This window comes from Ursus americanus, chromosome 15, assembly GCF_024610735.1.
Source record: "Ursus americanus isolate L20-20 chromosome 15, mUrsAme1.1.p, whole genome shotgun sequence".
NCBI lineage: Eukaryota > Metazoa > Chordata > Mammalia > Carnivora > Ursidae > Ursus > Ursus americanus.
The window spans coordinates 35807880-35826236 of record NC_142141.1 but is presented as its reverse complement, the minus strand read 5'-3'; the positions used below and the strand labels follow the sequence as shown (position 1 = coordinate 35826236).

At 45.1% G+C, this 18357-nt stretch overlaps 1 protein-coding gene across 1 annotated transcript in view; it reads left to right on the top strand.

Annotated features, from left to right (window-relative positions):
* Positions 1-645: 645 nt before the first annotated feature.
* Positions 646-18357, top strand: part of EGFLAM (EGF like, fibronectin type III and laminin G domains) — a 178784-nt gene continuing 161072 nt past the window's right edge. The window contains exon 1 of the mRNA XM_045787293.2: positions 646-980. Within this exon, the coding sequence (XP_045643249.2) occupies positions 884-980 (97 nt within the window). The 5' untranslated portion in view covers positions 646-883. The remainder of the gene's footprint in view (positions 981-18357) is intronic.

Here is an 18357-nt window from a genome sequence, read left to right as displayed (position 1 = left end):
GGGTCTCAAGTTGCCTTCCTCTGCAGGGAGGGGACCCCGCTCCCCCGCGCTGGGCCCTAATCTGCACCCCGCGTTTCCAGCCGAGTGGCAGGGCCTCGGCTCTCCATCTGCGCGCCTTAAATCCCATTTATCTTCTTAGCGCCCTAGACTCGGCCGGCCCCGCCCCCTCTTCCTCTTATCCTCCCCGACTTGCAAACCGCAGACACCCTCCCTCCCCCCAAGTGCGCTGGACAGACCAGAGCAACCTTTGGAGGTGTTGGAAAAAGTCTCCAAGCTGGGTGGAAGTGACCTAGAGGGGCGCAGCTGGAGGAGGGGAGGAGGGTAGAGCCGGGGGAGGGGGAAGCGCCGCAAGATTTCAGGGTCAGGACCGCGGCAGAGGGTCCTGGACTCACAGTCCCCTAACTCCCGCCCTGTCGGCCCCTCCTAGCGCCCCAATCTAGGTCACCAGCCGGGAAGGGCTGAGCCGGGGGTCGTTAGAGGGTGATGGGCGGGCTGTCGGTCCCAGAGGTGGGCGAAGAGTAAATTGTCTCAGAGCCTGCCCCTCTCTCTTCCACTCGATTGTAATTCCATCCCCGGGCGGGTCGAGCCTCCCTCCCTCCCACGGCCAGCCGGTCCCTCCCCGTCGGCTTCCTTCGCCGCCCCCGCCCCCCCACCTCCGAAAAGCCCTTCGGCTCCAAGAGGACTTCACTCCCGCACGCCGACCTCCCGGCAGCTGCCCTGCCTCCTCGGACTCCTCCGTCGTTGCTGGTCCAGCTCCCTCAGCCCGCCACCTCCTCACCCTGGTCCGGGGATCCCCGGAGGCCGCCTCCCACACGTCCCCCCGGAGACGCCCTCTCCTTGTGCGCCCGGGACTTGGTGAAACTTTGCCGGCGCCAGCGGTGAAATGGATTTACTCCGAGGCGTCTTGCTCCGGCTCCTGCTCCTGGCTTCCAGCCTCGGACCCAGCGCAGTATCTCTCCGAGCAGCTCCCCAAAAACGAGGTAACGCGCTCGGCGCGCCCGGGGACAGCACGCCCGGAGCGCCCTGTCGCGGTCCCTGGCCGGACGCCGAGCGGGCTACGCGCCGCCCCTCTCTCGCTTGACCGGTGGCAGTTTCACTGGGTTCATCTCAGCCCAGAGCTGAGAAAAGACGCGAACCTCGCCCTCCCCGCCCCCCCAGCTCAGGCGGTTCCAGGGATGTTTGTTTGTTGAAAGAATAATCTATTTTCCAGACACAGTAGAGGTGGAGGGCTGTGTATTTGAGCACAGAGAGCTGAGAGCAGGGGCAGCGATCATGCTGTCTCAATTACAGAGGATTGCAACTGTGCAGGAGAAGTCAAACAGCTTCTCCTGTGTCTCTAAACATCTTTATTGAATTCATATTGTCCAGAGCCCAGCCATTTCCTGTTAAGTGTCTGAAGATTTGCCTTGAGTTCCCGCTGCCCATCTCTGGTCCTGCCCCGGCACTGTGTAGAGATGTGGCCTCTGCTTTTAAGGATGCTTTCCACTCCGGGGCCCTTTTCTCAAAAAGGAGTGCCTGATGGGTTAATGTTAATGTTACCGTATTTTGAACTCCGGTCTTTCTTTGCTGGTCAGTTTGAACAAAGATGTATGGTGGTGTTGGCTATTACAAAGAACTGGAGAGAACCAGGAACACAGTAACTTGGCATTTTCTCTAGTTACACTGGTAAAAGTTCTTTGTGTATTTTTGTCTACTTTGATTTAGTCTGTGTTGTGAGATTATTCGAAGAACAGCGTTCTAGACAATAAAGTTCTAAACGTTGTTGCCGGAATAACGATTTTTATTCTACTTTGCTGAGACTGTATTTTGAATGCCGAAAAATTTGTGTTTTTCTGGGGGTTTTTTGTTTTTTGTTTTCTCGTTTACTTTGTAAGCGAGGTTGTCTTATGGGATTAATTACATCTTAAGAACAATGGAAAGCAATATAACTTTATTTGAATGCAGTCTACAAAAGTCTGCAGAAAGTGCAGTTTATCTTCACAAATAACCATCCTATGAAAAAGAGACAAACCAAGGAAATTTATCAGAGGGCGAAGAAAATAATCTTGGCGGGTTCCCATATGGCTGCTTAAATATTTTCACTGCTCAAGGATCTCTTCATTTGGAAATATGACTTGTTGCCTTTCAGCTCTGGGGGACACCCTCACTCTTCAAGCTGTATCTATTGCTACCTGTCTTGAAATTTAGTCATTATCATAATCTGCAATACACTTAAATTATGAGCTAGAGCCCCTGTTCAATTCATTTTGGAGATGATAGCAGCAGTCCAAGGCAATATTATATTAAATTGTTTCTCACATGCACATGTACACATATCTTCAAGGATTTCAGGCAAGGGCTTTTTTCTAACTTTCCTCCTTAAGATAAGCACATCATGATCAATTGTATTTTGTGGGTTTATTCACATAAAACCATCTAGTCACAATTTTTTAGTGATGCCTATTGTGTCTATAGTTCTTAAGCTTAAACATTGTGTGTAATACTCTTTTAAGGATAGATTTCAATCCATGTAAGCAGAATATTTTTAACAGCATCTCACAAAAAGCCTGCTGTATATAAAACTGCTCATATGGTTCATCGTATTTCCTTTTTTATTTTTTGTAGCTTCTCTCCTAAAAATGTTTCCTACCTGGTTCATCCAGGTTCTCATTCTGATACTCATGCCATGAATATGCCATGTTGGCCTCTTTGGTTTTATTTGAAGCATGGATAGGGTTTTGATAGTGGTAACTCTACCTTTTAAATATTTTGGCATATTAAATACATCAAATTTGAGGTAGAAGGGGTGTTTGGACTAGGTTCAGCCTAGAAGAGCTTTTCATTACTTTATAATTTTCTCCAGACACTGGCTTTCAGGTTGGAAAGCTGCTCAGATTACAATGACAGCTACTTCACTTCAGGGGAAAATTTCCTCCTGGGCTCATTTACATCCTTCGGAAAGACTAGTTTTTGATCCGGAAAATTGGTCCAGATTAAAAACTGAATGTGCCCTGCTTGGCTCTGATGTGAACAGCAACCAGCTAATTTATAATCTTCCCCAGACACCAGCAAATCCTGCTAGGATCCATATAGGACTTTCTTTGTACCTCGTTTCCTCTATAGAAATTGGTCTGTGAGCAGTACTTTGAAGGGAGCAGGGCCACCATGTAGGCGTGCTGGAACAGCCCTGTTTTCTTTGGATGACCCTGTCTGTCTCCTGATGCTCCTAAAAGATGGAGAAGACTTGGATTGAAAATCAACATGAAAATTCCCCATCTCCACCTAGCTCTGGCGGGGAAGAAAGCAAGTAGCAGCTTCAATGATGAGTTTAATTTGGGTCCGACATAGGCAACGTTTCCCTCCACCCCAAGATAGCTTATCTTCTGCCACTGAGCATTAATAAAGAAACCTCTGCATTTGCCGATACGAACAAGAAATGACAGCTCTTAAGTCAAATGAAATAATAATAACGAACTCTAATTAAGTGCTTGCTGCGCTGCTCTAAGAACTTGGCAAATACGATATTTAATCAACCCAGCAGCTCTGTGAGATGGGTACTGTTATTACCCCTGTTTAACTGAAGGTGAAATTGTGGCTCAGAGAGATTAAATATCTCCTCCAAGGCCACACAACTAGTAAGTGGCGGAATGGGATTCGGGCTGTGATATTCAGGACCAGGAAGGGAGTCCTTAGCGGCCCTGGTAGCAGAGGTCTGCAGACCTGTCCTGGAGGGCGTCTTCCTCCTGGCCGAACAGGGGAGCTCCCATGGGACAGAGTCAGGTGGAGGGCGTTATCCCTGCTGCTGTGCATAGATATTTGTACATGGGATCGTGCCCAAGCCTTCAAAGATAACAGAGTGTGAACAATACTGAGATGGTGTTCTGGGAGCCATTGTCTGCTGACCTCATCTGCAAGAATCAGGGGGGGTAACCAGGTGCATGAACCGCTTCCTTTCTCTTGTTGAACTTCTGGGTGCTAAGTCTTGTGAGGGCCAGAGGATCCATCCAAGGTCCTGGAGGTAGAAAAAGGGGCTTCTGACACTAGGTAGGGTATAGGACACCGTCATCTCCCTGGATCTTCCTGGCATGGGAACATCGCATAGCCTTCATTCCTTCTCAGATTCCAAACTAGAATCAGAGACCTGGAAGGAAGTGAAAAGGCTTCATTTGACAACTGGGCTGAGGGTGATTAAGGGACTTGTCCAACTTAACATCGGAAGCTGAACCAGAACTAGTACCCAGGCCCTCCCGAGTGGGTACTTCTCCCTGATATTCAGAGTCTCTCTAGGAAGCACAAGAAAGACTGGGGTTTCTGATGTGGAGCAGGAAGGTGGGAAAGGGCAATCAGACACTTGTGCTGGAACCAGCACACAGCAAGCCACACACCTGTTCCCACAGGCACACTGGTGGCTCATGGCATTAATTTACTCTCTGGCCCGGAGGGAGAGGCTGGAGGACCGCTGGAGAGCCCTGCCTTTCTTCCTGACTTTCCAGTCTGCCCGAGGCCCCAGGGGCAGAGAGACAAGGCCAGGTCAGGGGTGAGAACTGGGTCTTCCCTAGAAGAGCTGGGGCTCCACAGTCATCTTTAGGGAGATGCACGGCTCTCATCTTTTCCTTTCCGCTCCCTCAGCATTTCCTTACCTGTCAAACTGGACTACAGGGAAGATCCAGAGAAACCCCCGAAAGAGAAAAACAAGAATCTGGAAGAGCAGACTTAGCTGGAGGGAGCTGGAGGGCAATATATTTTGCTCATTGATGGTGGTGAATCCAGGAACCTTTAGGTGGCTCTGCTGCTGCTAGCATGAGGCTCATTGGCCACTGAGTCAGGGGCCTTCCTGTTCTATGCCCTGCTCCCCGACCTGAACAACCTGCTGGTCACAAGGGACTAGTTATATCCGCACTTACAGCTCTCATGCAAGTCCCCTTCCCAAAGCATGTATTTTGGGGGGCTCATCTCTTCTGCGTGTCCCTCCTTCTCTCTTTCCAACCCAAAGTCCTTCCCTACAACATTATCCAGATTATCTTACTTCTTGGGGAACACTGGAGCTCATAAAGGCCACACATATTTCCCCCCATGAGGGCCATATATGTATAGAGAGAGATATAGATATATCCCCAGCACCTAACTACTGGCATCCATGCAGTCCAAGCAATGTAGCAGAAATATTTCCTCCACTCCTCCATTTCTTCAGCCCACCTACCCTCCTCTTAGTTTCCACATCATATCTAATCCCTATAAGAAGCCTCCCTCTCCTCTCTTTCTTTCCTTGGATTCTCTGTGAGGTGAAGGGACAGAGAGGTCAAGGTCAGGAGTAAATGTCATAATATGAGGCAGTACTTGTTTCTTAGAATTCTTTCTCATGGAAGAGTGACTTGGCCAGAAAGGAACTGAGTGGTGGTTTTTGTTTTTGCTTTGTGTTTCCTGCCCGGAGCCCAGGGCTTTAATAACCTTTGAATTCTTTTGGGAGTAGTTGTCCATCTGTCTAGCTCAAAAGTGGTCCAGTGCCGCAGAACTCAGTTTCTGGAAGACAGGCATTCAGGCGTCTGAGGCCTCCGGGGTGGTCCTGTGGCTAGCTTGCACCTCCGACCTCACCCGCCCTGCCACCAGGACTGGTCGCTCCCAATCAACTCAATGAATGATGGGATGTTATGATTGCAACAGAAAATCTTTTGAGCTGGCCAGGACCCCTCCCACTGACTTTGGCCACAGCATGTCAAATTGCAGATACTAGAAGTGTACCTGCTATTCCAGGGATAGAAAAAGGGAAACAGGAAGGAGGTACCACAGAGCCTCAATGGCTGTTTGTAGCGGAAACCCCCAAACCCATCTTTGATTCCGTTCCCGTTTTGAAAAAAGACCCCAGAGTGTGGCTCCAGCCTCCTGAAATGCGCTGGAAGACATTGGCCTCTTGGACCCCCAACCTCATGGGATTGGGGGTGGGGATGGGGAGCAGGGGACACAGGGGAAGGTCAAATAAAATAGCTGCCAGCAGAGGGCGCACTTTGCAGAGCTGGCTCAGCCAACCTCGGGTCTCTGACCCAGGCAAGTAATTCCTGAACTTGGCCAGGGTGAGACTTCTTGGAGTGCATCTATCGCGCCTGCCTCTTTCACGAGAACCTCCGGTAACTTGATGAGGTGCTTTGCGGTCCACACGCTGACCCGGCAAAGGAGAGTTTAGGCTCCTGTCCGCCTCCCTTTCCTCCGGACCTTCTCCCCAGATACTCTGTGGGACACCCACGGCCTCCCCTTCCTTCCTTCGTCCACGCCACGTGGGACCGGCATTGACAACTCATTGCTCTGATCTGTGTTGTAACCCGAGGCTCCACAGGTCTTCCGAAGGTTGGGTTCGGGGCTTGTGGGCGTCTGAAGGCGGCTGAAGACATCTCCGCGCAAATCCTCCTCTTCCTCCCCCCTTTTTGCTCAACCCTTTCCTTGAGAGATGGCCGCCCAAAGGAGGGAAAGCCTGCAGTAGCACTGGTAAGCAGCTACGTGCCGCTGTGTGTAACCCATGCCCCCATTTCCCTCAGACCCACTCCACCCTCACAACCCCCGCCCCCACCCTGCCCCTGTTCCTTCAGCCTCCAAGTCTCGTTTCGTCTCGGGTGAGAAGCACAGACTTTCGTATTTGACAGATTTGGGTTCAAGTCCTGCCACCGCAGTTTGTTGGTGACTGGATGAGGTAAGGCAAGTTACGTTAGCTCTGTGGTCTCCGTATCTTTGTCTGTAAAAATGGGACAGAACCGGCCGTTCAAGGTGGCTAGAAGGATTAAGTGGGGCAGGACATGTACCAAAGCACTTAAAAGGCACAGAAGCCTGAGGCTGGAAGGAGTAGTTATGGAACTCGGATTGTTTAATGTGGACAGAGGAAAGCAACTGAGTGAATATCTGTGACTGAAAGAATATGTTCCAGGCACGATGAGAAACACGGACACTTATGATTCCGTGTTCCTTTCCCATACATATTAATGTATGATTGATTACATGTGATTTAATTGGTACTGAGTCGTAAAATTTTTCAGATAAATTAATTGGTAAATCAGAAGGACTCTCTGGTCAACCACATGCCTCGATTTTTTGTTTGGAAAACGCAGCCACCCGGTTTGTGGTCTTGCTTGAATGGATTCCTTGGAGAAACAGTAACCCCTAGGCTGTTGGACGATGTTTGCCCAGTAATTGTCTTGGGGAGGTTTTGCAGGGTGTGGTGGTGGAGGGGGAGCAGCTGTTCCTGAAAGAGAATTAGCCAGATTGATGCATGACTGGGCATCGGTGGAAATCTCCGTGAAGCTTGAGAGCCAAAAAGTGGTTGGGGTTTGATTGATCAGTAGATTGGAGTAATTCGTGAGCCACTCCCAGTGACATGGGTTGGTAGAGGCCAGGCTCCGTTGGCTCTTCCTTTCCTATGAATGATTCTTGAATTTCCTCGGCTGTGAAACCCCCCATTTATCCCAGATAACCCTACCAGCTTATTTCAGGAATAAAGGGAAATAAAATGGACAGGTGCTTTGCAAGAGCTATCATTCAACAATAATCGTAGTAATTACTATTACCTTAACCAACCACACCAACCAAGAATATACCTCCTGAAGCTTTCGTCTCATTTCCAGTCCCTTCCTCCTCACTCCCCTAAAGACACTTGAAGATTCTTTCTTCATCTGACTCTGCAAATCCTGAGCAATTTAAATCTTAACACTTGTGTTTGCTGACAGGGCACCCAAGATCCGGAATCAGATTTAATGTAATGTTAATGCTATTTATTTTTCTTGGTGCAATAAGTTTATATTAGCCAGTTAATGGTTTACATTGTGCAAAAGGAGTTGTATCAGCAAGCACTCTTCTGTAACATCTGGGCAATTGGAAACATAATACTTAAATACAACCTGAGTTTAGAGCCTTCCTTGGACAGATGGCTAATTTTATCGATCTAATTTTACACTTAGGAATAGGTCCCATGATCCTTTGCTTGTAATTCTTAGAGTGAGCAGAGAAATAAATAAAATGGATGATGGCTGTGAATTAGATGCCTGTTATATTGCTTCTAATTTATTTTTAAAATACTTTAGTATAAACAGTCACTGTGTGAATTACTTTAATCTGTACCCTAAGGGTACTTAATTAACACTCGAAGTAATCCGGTGTAAAAGGTGCCATTCCTGTGTAAGAGTTTATATCTATTTTAATCTCTCAGTGACTGTGCCATACCACTGGTCAAATATTTTGAGCTTTATCTCTGTGCTAGCCAGAAATGCACACTCCAGGCCTTTACTGTAAAGTCTACTCTCAGAGGTGGCTTAGAAAATACATGAAAATAAATGTTAGCATAAATCCAGGCTAGATGGTTTGTTAATTAGCATAAATGATGTTAGAAATAATGTTTTCATTGGTGGAATATGTGAGTAGCTCGGAAAATCATACATGTCCCTCTATTTTTGTGTAGACAAAGAATAAGAACCAGTGAACCCAACAGTCAAGCTGCTTTGGAGTTAGGCTGAAGCCCCATTCAGTCCTGTGTTTTGCTCACTTAACAGTAGACTCATGTGCGTGCTCCCCCAACTGATTTACTGGCTCTGCCATTTGGATATTGACGTATCTGCGGCAGCAAGGTGCTTGCTGCTGTAACAAGCATTTCCAAATCTCAGTGGCTTGACACAAAATTTATTTTTCATTTACTCCAAGTCCAAAGTGAATGCTCCTTGTTGGGCAGCTCTCCTGGACTGCTCTCCTTCAAATGATGACTTGAAAACCTGAGTCATTCTGTCTCTGCAACCTCTCTCCTGTAGTACTGTCATATTTAAATTGGGCTTGCAAGGTGTCATGGAAGGTAAAGAGAAAGAAAGCTTGTGTGAGAGATTTACATGTGCCGGGCCGGCACGTGGTCCCGTGGCCCCAACCAAACTGTAAGGAGGCTGGGATATGTAGTTTGGCCGTGTACACGGGAAGAAAGTGGACCAGATGTGGTGGCTACTTTCTGATGGTGTGCTTTGGAGTTCCTAAGCCCACAGACAGGGGATGTTAAAACAGTACGTTTATGATGGTTTTTGTGACCTCTTGCCAATGCGTGTGGCAGAATTTGGCCTAGAATTTGCATTCATTTAGTGCACAACCTGGTTGAAAAGCAGGGAGTTGCCGTCTGTCTTTATGTGTTGGAAAGCAATCATCATTTAAGAAAAGATCTGGAAAACTAAGCAGTCAAATTGACTTAGATTGGTTTGCAGTAGGATGCAAAAATATGTATATGTCTATGTGAGTATATGCTATTTGTTGCTACTTATTTGCTCCATTTTATAAAAAGTAAAATTAATCCCTCTTCAAAAGTAACATAACTATCCAGCTGGTTAAATAGAGTGAATTCCTAAGGCGCATCAACTAGAACTCTGATTATTTTCCCTATAGTTTTCTGGAAGCTCCTTCTATTTGTGCCCCATAACAAAAAGGACTATTCATGGTAGGATAATTTATTCAGTGAGATATGCATCTTAAAATATAAAAATCAGTTTTTAGACACCACAGCCTGCTTTGTTGGGTCTGAAGATGGTGTGGACTGATCCCAACAAAAATAAATTGATACATTGGGTTGAACCACCACACATCTCAAAGCACTTTCGTAGAAATTATCTCATTTGATCTGTAACCCTTGCCCTACTTGGAAGTCAAGAGCAGATGACTTGGCAAAGGGGAAGTAGGCAGAGCCAGGACATGAACCTCGGTTGTCCAATCCCTAGCCCGTGTTGCTTTCCATCAATCCAGAGGTGTTCCTGCAGCTAATGGATAAGAACATGATCACTGCAACATGCTTGAGTCTAGCTCTGCAAGCAGGAGGAAACTTACCAACAAGATTTGTCACTCTTTCCTCGCAGAGGCTCCATGCATGGCATAGGACACTATGTACAATGAACTGGTACACTCCTGGCTGGTTAGTGTGCCTTTTGCAAAGTGCATGATGACTGAGGGGCTGTTTGCAATTGAGAAGCAGCTGTACCGGCTGGAGGGTGCTCCAGAATCCCCCCAGATGTCTTCTATAGGAGACCCTTTTTGGTTTTAGGAACCACCCAGAGGACTCAGCAGGGCCTTGAAATTTTCCATTCCTCCACCGTTTAGCCATCTTCTGTAGTAGCAAATGATGTTTGCTAAACCTTCCATGTGGTGTATTTCAAGGCTTATCATTCAAGTCTCAAGGCTTTCTGTTGGTTTCTTAAACATCTCTTTGATATTCTAGGAGTTCCTAATTAGAGTAGTTAAACAAGTACATTGTTCATTTGAAAAAGAGAAGTCTTCCGGTGATAGCTATTTTAAAGTAATTGATGGGCTTTGGTCGCAACCCACACACATAACACACATCCCTTCAACTTGGAGGAATTGTAGCAAGAATCCAATAAGCACACCTGGGTTTGAATTCTAGTTTTAAAATTTATGGCTGTCTGACCCCAGAGAAAGTACTTAATCTCTTTATGCCTTAGATTTCCATCTGAAATTTAAGGCTGGTAATATCTACCACAAAGATTTTGTGTGATAAATAAATGAGATAATACAATTTCCGGAAATGCACCTAGGAAACCACTTAAACATTTGGTAATAATTGCACTCCAAAGTTAGTCCATATTAATTAGATTCATTATGGTTGATAGAGTTTATATAGTGGAAGAGATGTAGCTTTTTCATACCTGATACAGCCTCAAATATTGATAACAATGACACAAATGTATAATTGAGTTTAGGCTCCCATGAAAATGGAATTGAAAATAATTTAATTTCCTTAATTTTATATTATAGATTTTTGGAGTTTATATTGTTAGATGATGACTTTTGGTATCTAGATCAGTCATAAAGTTCATGTTATTGGTGAAAGATCTGGAATCAGCCTTACAGTTTAGTAAAAAATAGCCCACATTCATTTGGGGCTTTGTGTAAAACCAAAAAGAAAGAATCGAGATCATATATCAAGATCACGTGTAGCCACTGTAGTAGTAACAGATTTTCCTGTATCGGCTGTATGGCTCCTTACCCGAACAGAGGTTGTTTGCAGTTAGAATATACAAAAATTTTCCTTCCTTCCTTTACTGTGGGATTAAGAGAATAAATATAAAAGGTGCTATTTCTATGATATCTATTCTCTCCCCATAATGAGTCAACCATACTCTCTGCCAGAATAATCTTCCTAAAATGCATTTCTAATCCTGTCACTCTTGTGTTTAATATTCTTTTCTGGCACCTGCTGCCTTGCAAACGCTAAAGCTGAGCATCCAAGGTCTGTCACAATATGGCTCCAACTTACTTTGCCTGTCTTCTCACTGAATACACAACCTGTATTCCAGCCAAACTAGGTTATTTGCTATTCCATAGACTACTGCTTCACTTTCCCAGTATGAACCTGTCGGCTGTTGATCTGCCCCCTTGGAACATTCCTTCCCTCATCTTTGCCCAGGGAAATGTAATGACTCTTCAAAGCATGGCTCCATTGCCCCCTGTTCTGGGAAGTCTTCCTGTGCCCTCCAGGCCAAGAGCCATTTGTGATTTCTCCCATTCTCCCTTGTGGTATGTGATTGGTGTGCCCGACGTGCCTTCGATTAGATTTGTAACTTTGTCAAGGCAAGCACCAGGCCGTCTTCCCCTGGGGGTCCCCTCCATCGCCTGGTGGAGTGTCTTGCAAGCAATTGGCCTACCCCAGGCAGCTGTGGAATGGAAAGTGATGGCCTTGTTGTGGGCAAATGTGTTTTAACATCGTGTGATTAATTGGATTCTGCTCCCAGCCCCTGAATTCATTTCCTCCCTCCAGCACCATACAGGAAAGGTGTTGCTTCCATGTGCCAACGTTTTTGCTCCACCCGAGCAGACATTTGAAAACCCACATGGCAGTGTGATTTAGAGAAAGAAATCTCTCAGGACTCAGTCTGCGGCAGTCTTGTAATTTAAATCCTACCTATGTGCTGCCAAAGGCTATTGGAATTGTGGTTTTTTAAGGAGCGTCTGATCGAGTCCATACTGTGAAATATGCCATTTTTGATACGTGGAGAACAGGTAGAGTTTGAAGTAACATGCGGGGCTGCTTCAGATCTTTGTTTTATCATGTCTTGGGAGGTTAGGAAGCAAAGGCAATAATACCCTTTACTGGTACATCAAAAGATAATGGGGGAGGAGGTGTTACAGTCCAATGTTCAGTTCCCCTCCTTCCCCCATTTGTCTTTAAAACCAAAGGAAAAGGAGGCTGTGTGGAGAATGGCATTGGCGGTATGATTGAAAAGGTCAGGTTGCAGAAGGGATGAAGCCAGGCCCTCTCTCGTAATGAGGTCTGACTGTGAGGTTGGGAGGAAAACAGTACTCAGTCTCTCCAACGTTCCTCTTCAGTTTTATTGTGCTGACCCTGGCTTGCTTAGGAAGATCAATTCTGTAATCCCTGGAAAGTAAAGCAACCCAAAGCTGGAGTGTTTGCAAAGGTTTTTCCAGTCTTTGTTTTGTAAGGACCAACATGCTTGATAAAGCGAATGCCCCTAGGCAGCCCAACTGAAAGCAACCAATTGATTGACGCACCGGCCAATTGACTTATACATGGGTATATGTGTATATATATATGTGTGTGTGTGTGTGTGTGTGTATAAACACTATATATGTGTATATGTAAACATATACGTACATGTGTGTATATAAACCAGAGCTGAAAATCAGCTGCATTGTAATAGCAATTAAAATTGAACTAAGTAAATGATGTGCTGCTGAAGTGTTTAGAGACAAGTGTACTGGTGTCTGCAATTTACTTTGGAATACATGAAAAAATAAGATTTCCTGATGGATGGAGAGAGAGGTAGACACATACACGATACATATACGATAAAGCAAGTAGTAAAATGTCAATGGTAGAACCCAGCTGGTGAGTATATACGTGTTCACTCTAAAACTCTTTAGCTTTTTTTAGGTTTGAATATTTTCATAATAAAGGGATCAAAATGGTGAACTGGGTATTAAGGAAACAAATGAAATACTACAAAGTTTTACCCATGAAGACCGACGTTCCAGTATACTCAGTTCTGCATCCACATGCCCGTGGGTTTTTTACCTTTGCCCTGCCCCTCACCCCACATTTACCCCCTCTCTTCTCTGCCCTGCCCCTTGCCCCGTGGGGCCGCCTTGCTGGATCGCTCCAACTGCTGTGTCCTTCCCCGCTTCCCATGGGTTCAGCCCATGGGCGGCCCTGGAAAGAGATCAGAGGGAGCAGGGGAGAGAATGTGGTATCTTTCTTCCCTGATTCCTCCTGCGTTGCCACTGTGTTTCTCTAAAGCCTCTGCTCCTGCCCCTGCAAGGCTTCCGACTCTGGCTGGCTCCGGTAACTTAATGGGGTTTTCTCCGCTTGCACTTTCTGCCCTGGGGGTACCTGCAGCATCTCCCTGGTGCTGATCTCTGGGTTGCCTTCAGTTTCCCTCATTCTCCCTTAAAGCAGCTTGTACCTAAGTAGTCTTTTAATTAAAATCTTTTTTAATTAAGTAAATTCTTCTTCCTGCTGAGACCCTAATTGATAGCTTTGGTGCTACTGCTTTGTCATATATGCCCCATGTCTGCGATTTTCCTCCTTAGGCATGACCATAAGGTTTTGATTTATGTTTACCTTGCATTCAGAATTCTCTGAGGATCAGGTCTGATTTAGCGTAAGGATGCCTGCTAGGATGAGTAAACTCATGGCAAAAGCACCAGGAACCTTGATCTTTTGAGGATGGGCTTGTTCTCCGAGAAGCCCAAATCTGCTGGCCTCTTGGGTAAGGGCACATTGAGACCGACCTGCCCATCACTGTGTGGCGTTGAGAAATGATCGCAGTGATTATCAAGGACTCCTAATAGAAATCCTGGAAATCCAGAGCTTTCTAGAACACATATGACATGAAGGGAACATAGTTTTTCATTTCTTGAGAAAGTCATCATGAACCAAAACTAACCTCTTATAATTCCAGTGAATTTGACCTCAGGGGGAAAGGCCATGGGAAGCTTGGACTTTCTCCCACTTCAGGCAGTTATTGCTGGCTTTTAGGCTTTAGATATTTTGTAGATTCTGTTCCGATTCCTTGGCTATAAATATCTTGTACCTGATATTCTACTGATTACAGTGGAAAATGCTTATTACTCTAATTTAAAAGAATTAATTAGGTTACATCCATTGTCTTGGTTTGGATTCCCCAGTAACAGAACTGAAGACAAAAATTTGAATAAAAATAATTTACTTGAACGGTAAGCAGAACAAAACAAAAACAGAAAACAGGAGCATAGGGGAGTGAGACAAGGAGTCCACTGAGAAGGCAGTCCCTGAAGGTTTTCTTGTCAAATGGGATACAGGTGGATGATAGAGCTTAAGCTCAGGGGAGAAACTCAAGGAAATGTTACAGAACACGGGGTTCCGAGTTGGCCTACCTGAGGGGGGAAGCTGCTCGGGCATTCAACACTGATTTTTATCATCACTGCGGAAGGGCTGCTACAGGGAGGGCCCTCATTCCCCCCCACTTCCAGCCTGCCAGGCTTGTGGGCAGAGCTGATGTCTATGTCTTCTGAGAAACTCTCTGGCAAACAGTTGCAGAGATTGGTAGCTGGAAGCGGTGGCCAGCTCTGAAGTGGTGAGGCTGGAGGAATTACGGTGGGTACAGTGCTTCTACACCCATAACTGATGGATTTTATTTGGAAATTCACGGCTGACACTCCCTTCCCTGCCCGCCACAAGAGGTTTATATACATTATGAGAAGAAGGCAGCAGATGTTTAAAAATTGAACGTCTGGAGCCCTAGTTCTTAGTCCTAACCTGCACTAGAATTTTCGGGGTAGGGGTGACTCTACACTGCTGTACAAAATCCAGGCTTATAATTGAATCACTTCTCCAGTTGGAAGTATTCAGGAAGGGTGACAGCCCTCGGTTTTTAGATCAGAGAACCACCACCACCACGCAACCAACCAACCAAACAAAAAACCAGAAACTGTGCTAATGGAGAAGGCCAATAGGAATTTCAGTCTTTTTTGCTTCTCAGTATGCTCTGTTGTTTAGAATTTGCGTCTAGGTTGTTGATTGTTACAATGGGGAAGAATCTGCATTTCCATTTAAAGGGGTGCATTGTGCCTTCACAAAACAGTAACAATGGATGACATTTATATAATGCTTGCTAGATACCAAGCACTGGTAGTACAGCGCAGACTTCTAAGGCTGGCATCATAGAAACCCTGAATTTTAGCACAAGAAGGGACCTTAGGGGTAGATGTCTAACCCTGTATGGTCTAGTGAAGATATGTCACTTTGCTTAATGTCATGCATCTCATTAGTGGCAGAATGAGCCCTAGGGCCCAAGTCTTTTGACCTGTGGCTCAATGCTTTGTCTGCTAGACCCACCACCTCCATGACCTTTGGAGTGGGATGGGGGGGTAGGTAGAGACTCCTGTGCAACTTCTGTTTTCATTGACTATCTCTACTTTCCCTTCAAAAGCGGTCTTTGCTTATATGTTTAGAGGTAACGAGCCCTCAGTTCAGGCTCTCAAGAGAGTGCTATGTCCAGAGAAACAAATGACCTGTAAAAGTTTTCTCCTGCTCGTCAGTCATGCCCAAGCTACCTTCTTGGCTCTGCCTGGTTAGCTCCAAACTATAGGATATGTGAGAGGCACCATCTTCAAGGCCACTGAGACCCACAGGTAGGTAGACAGGGGTGTCAGGGTGGAGAAAAGAATAACTTTATACAGGATCAGAATGTCCATCTGGAATTATCTCCATAGTATGCTCTTGAGTGAATCCTTCCAGGAGGCAGCCTGAAGGGGAAGTTGAGGAGAAATTTGTGTCATAAGACAGTGTCAGTGGCTTAATCACTTGGCTTGTCTCTCATTGTTGGGGATAACCTTGAGGAATTAATCCATGATGGCAAAGTTCCAGAACATCTTCAGAAAAGAGTTATAGTCGTACCTTGTAGAGCACTGCCTAGTATAGAATTGATCCTTAAGAGCTGGATTAGAAAACTTTTTCTTTAAAGGGTCAGATAGTAAATAGTTTAGTTTAGGTTTTTTTATTTTATTTTTTTATTTGTTGGGTCTGTATCACAACCACTCAGCTTGGTGGTATTGTAAACATAGCTGTAGGCAATATGTAAATAAATGTGTGTGACTGTGTTTCAATAAAACTTTATTTACAAAATAAGCTGGAATTCTGGTCAGCCCTAAGCCTTTAGGTAGTACAGGTCAGGAGGCCTGCTGCTGTCTTTTGTATGTTCCCTCTATGATGTCTTTATTGATTATCAATATCATTAACATTGTCTTTTCCTGCTTAAAGTTTATTTTCTGGCAAATAACTTGATTTAGTTCCCAAACACCAACAAAGATGGAGCTGTTATAGTGCTTAAGAAGTACACTGGTTTTTAGAGCAAGTCCAGGGCAGTTAGCCTCAGATGGGTGTAGGGGTCTCATTCTGATTGTAAATAATCCCGAGACAATTAAGTTATCAACCAGTAGATTCTCCATTTGATGTAGATAATAGGCAATAAATGACTAAGTCTGAAACACACCGCATAGAAAGCATTATAGGTCTGAGCCATATCCTGGGAGCCTCATTCTGCTCATATTTTAAAGTTATGACAATAGCTTTGTTTTAAAGAAACAATAAAACTCAGTTGTTATCAAGAGTAACTCTTTTCATATAATTACAGTAGAAACCCTCCTATCAAGTCCAATTTGCCTTAGTTAGTTAATTGAAAGAGTCAGTTGAGGGGACAATTTAAATATAGATACATTTTATTTTCACTTGAAAGATAGTAATGGGAGATTTATTTGACAGTGTTAGGAAGTAGGGGGGAAGCTTTTTTTTCCCCTTTAGCACGGGCACGCTGGAGTTCTCGGTCATCCTGCAAGCGCACACCGCAACCATTGGGCATTATGTGAGGGCAGAAGGCTTCTAGACTTGCAGCAGTTGTTGTTGAGAATCATCGTTATTGAGTTAGCCCAAAGCAGTCGATCTAGTTTTTACAGAAACTTTCTCTTGTACTTGTATTTCATCCATTTACAAAAGGAAAGATCAAGTGATCAAAGTGAAACTGGGGACCATATGGCTGAGTCTTGGGAAGCACACCACTCGGCTGCGGGGGGAGCAAAGGCGCAGGGTCTTACAGAGATGGAGCCTTGTGGACCCCAGGCCTGCCCAGGTTGTGGGCAGCCTTCAGTAGCAGTAAGCTTTGCAGAGGAAGTGGACTCTGGAAATACGTAGACTTTCTTTTGCTCACAGTGCTTTATTTTCTTTATAATGTTCAGTTAGCCAGCATCCAGTACATCATTAGTTTTTAATAGTGTTCAACAATTCATTAGTTGAGTATAACACCCAGTGCTCATTGCATCACGTGCCCTCCTTAATGCCCATCACCCAATTACCCCCTCCCCTCGCCCCCCTCCTTTCTGTAACCCTCGGTTTGTTTCCCGGAGTCCAGAGTCTCTCATGGTTTGTCTCCCTCTCTGATTTCTTCCCATTCAGTTTTCCCTCCCTTCCCCTGTGGTCCTCTGCGCTATTCCAGATGTGTGAAACCATCTGATAATTGTCTTTCTCTGCTTAACTTATTTCAGTCAGCATAATCCCCTCTAGTTCCATCCACAATGCATCCTTTCTGATGGCTGAGTAATATTCCATTGTATATATGGACCACATCTTCTTTATCCATTCATCTGTTGAAGGGCCTCTTGGCTCCTTTCACAGTTTGGCTGTTATGGACACTGCTGCTATGAACATTGGAGTGCATATGCCCGTTCTTTTTACTACATCTGTATCTTTGGGGTAAATACCTAGTAGTATAATTTCTGGGTTGTAGGGTGGCTCTGTTTTTAACATCTTGAGGAACCTCCATACAGTTTTCCAGAGTGGCTGTACCAGCTTGCATTCCCACCAGCAGTGTAAGAGGACTCCCCTTTCTCCACATCCTCACCAAATCTGTCGTTTCCTGACTTGTTAATTTTGGCCACTCAACTGGTGTTGAGGTGGTATCTCATTGTGCTCACAGTGCTTTAAACCGTTGTTTGGTTTTGGTTTGTTAAATCCTGCCCTCTTGTTCACACTTGTATTTTGCACATGTAATTTCTTTGCAGTAGGCTGTGCACAAGCTTCTGCCAAACGCTGCTGAAATTATCAACTAACTTTGGCTTGGTGGAGTTCAGATCAATGAAATTCTTTTCAGTGAGTAACCTTCCAATTGTTCATAAAACCTGTGTCTTCTCTAAGGACACACAAGTGTAAAAAAATAGAGTGATTGGTAAGCTATTGGTAAACTATTTCTTACTTTTAATTTTTAAAATTTCTTTTAAAGATTTTTTTAATTTACTCATTTGAGAGAGAGAGAGCGAGCAAGAGCACAGGCAGGGGGAGTGTCAGAGGGAGAGGAAGAAGCAGACTCCCCACTGAGC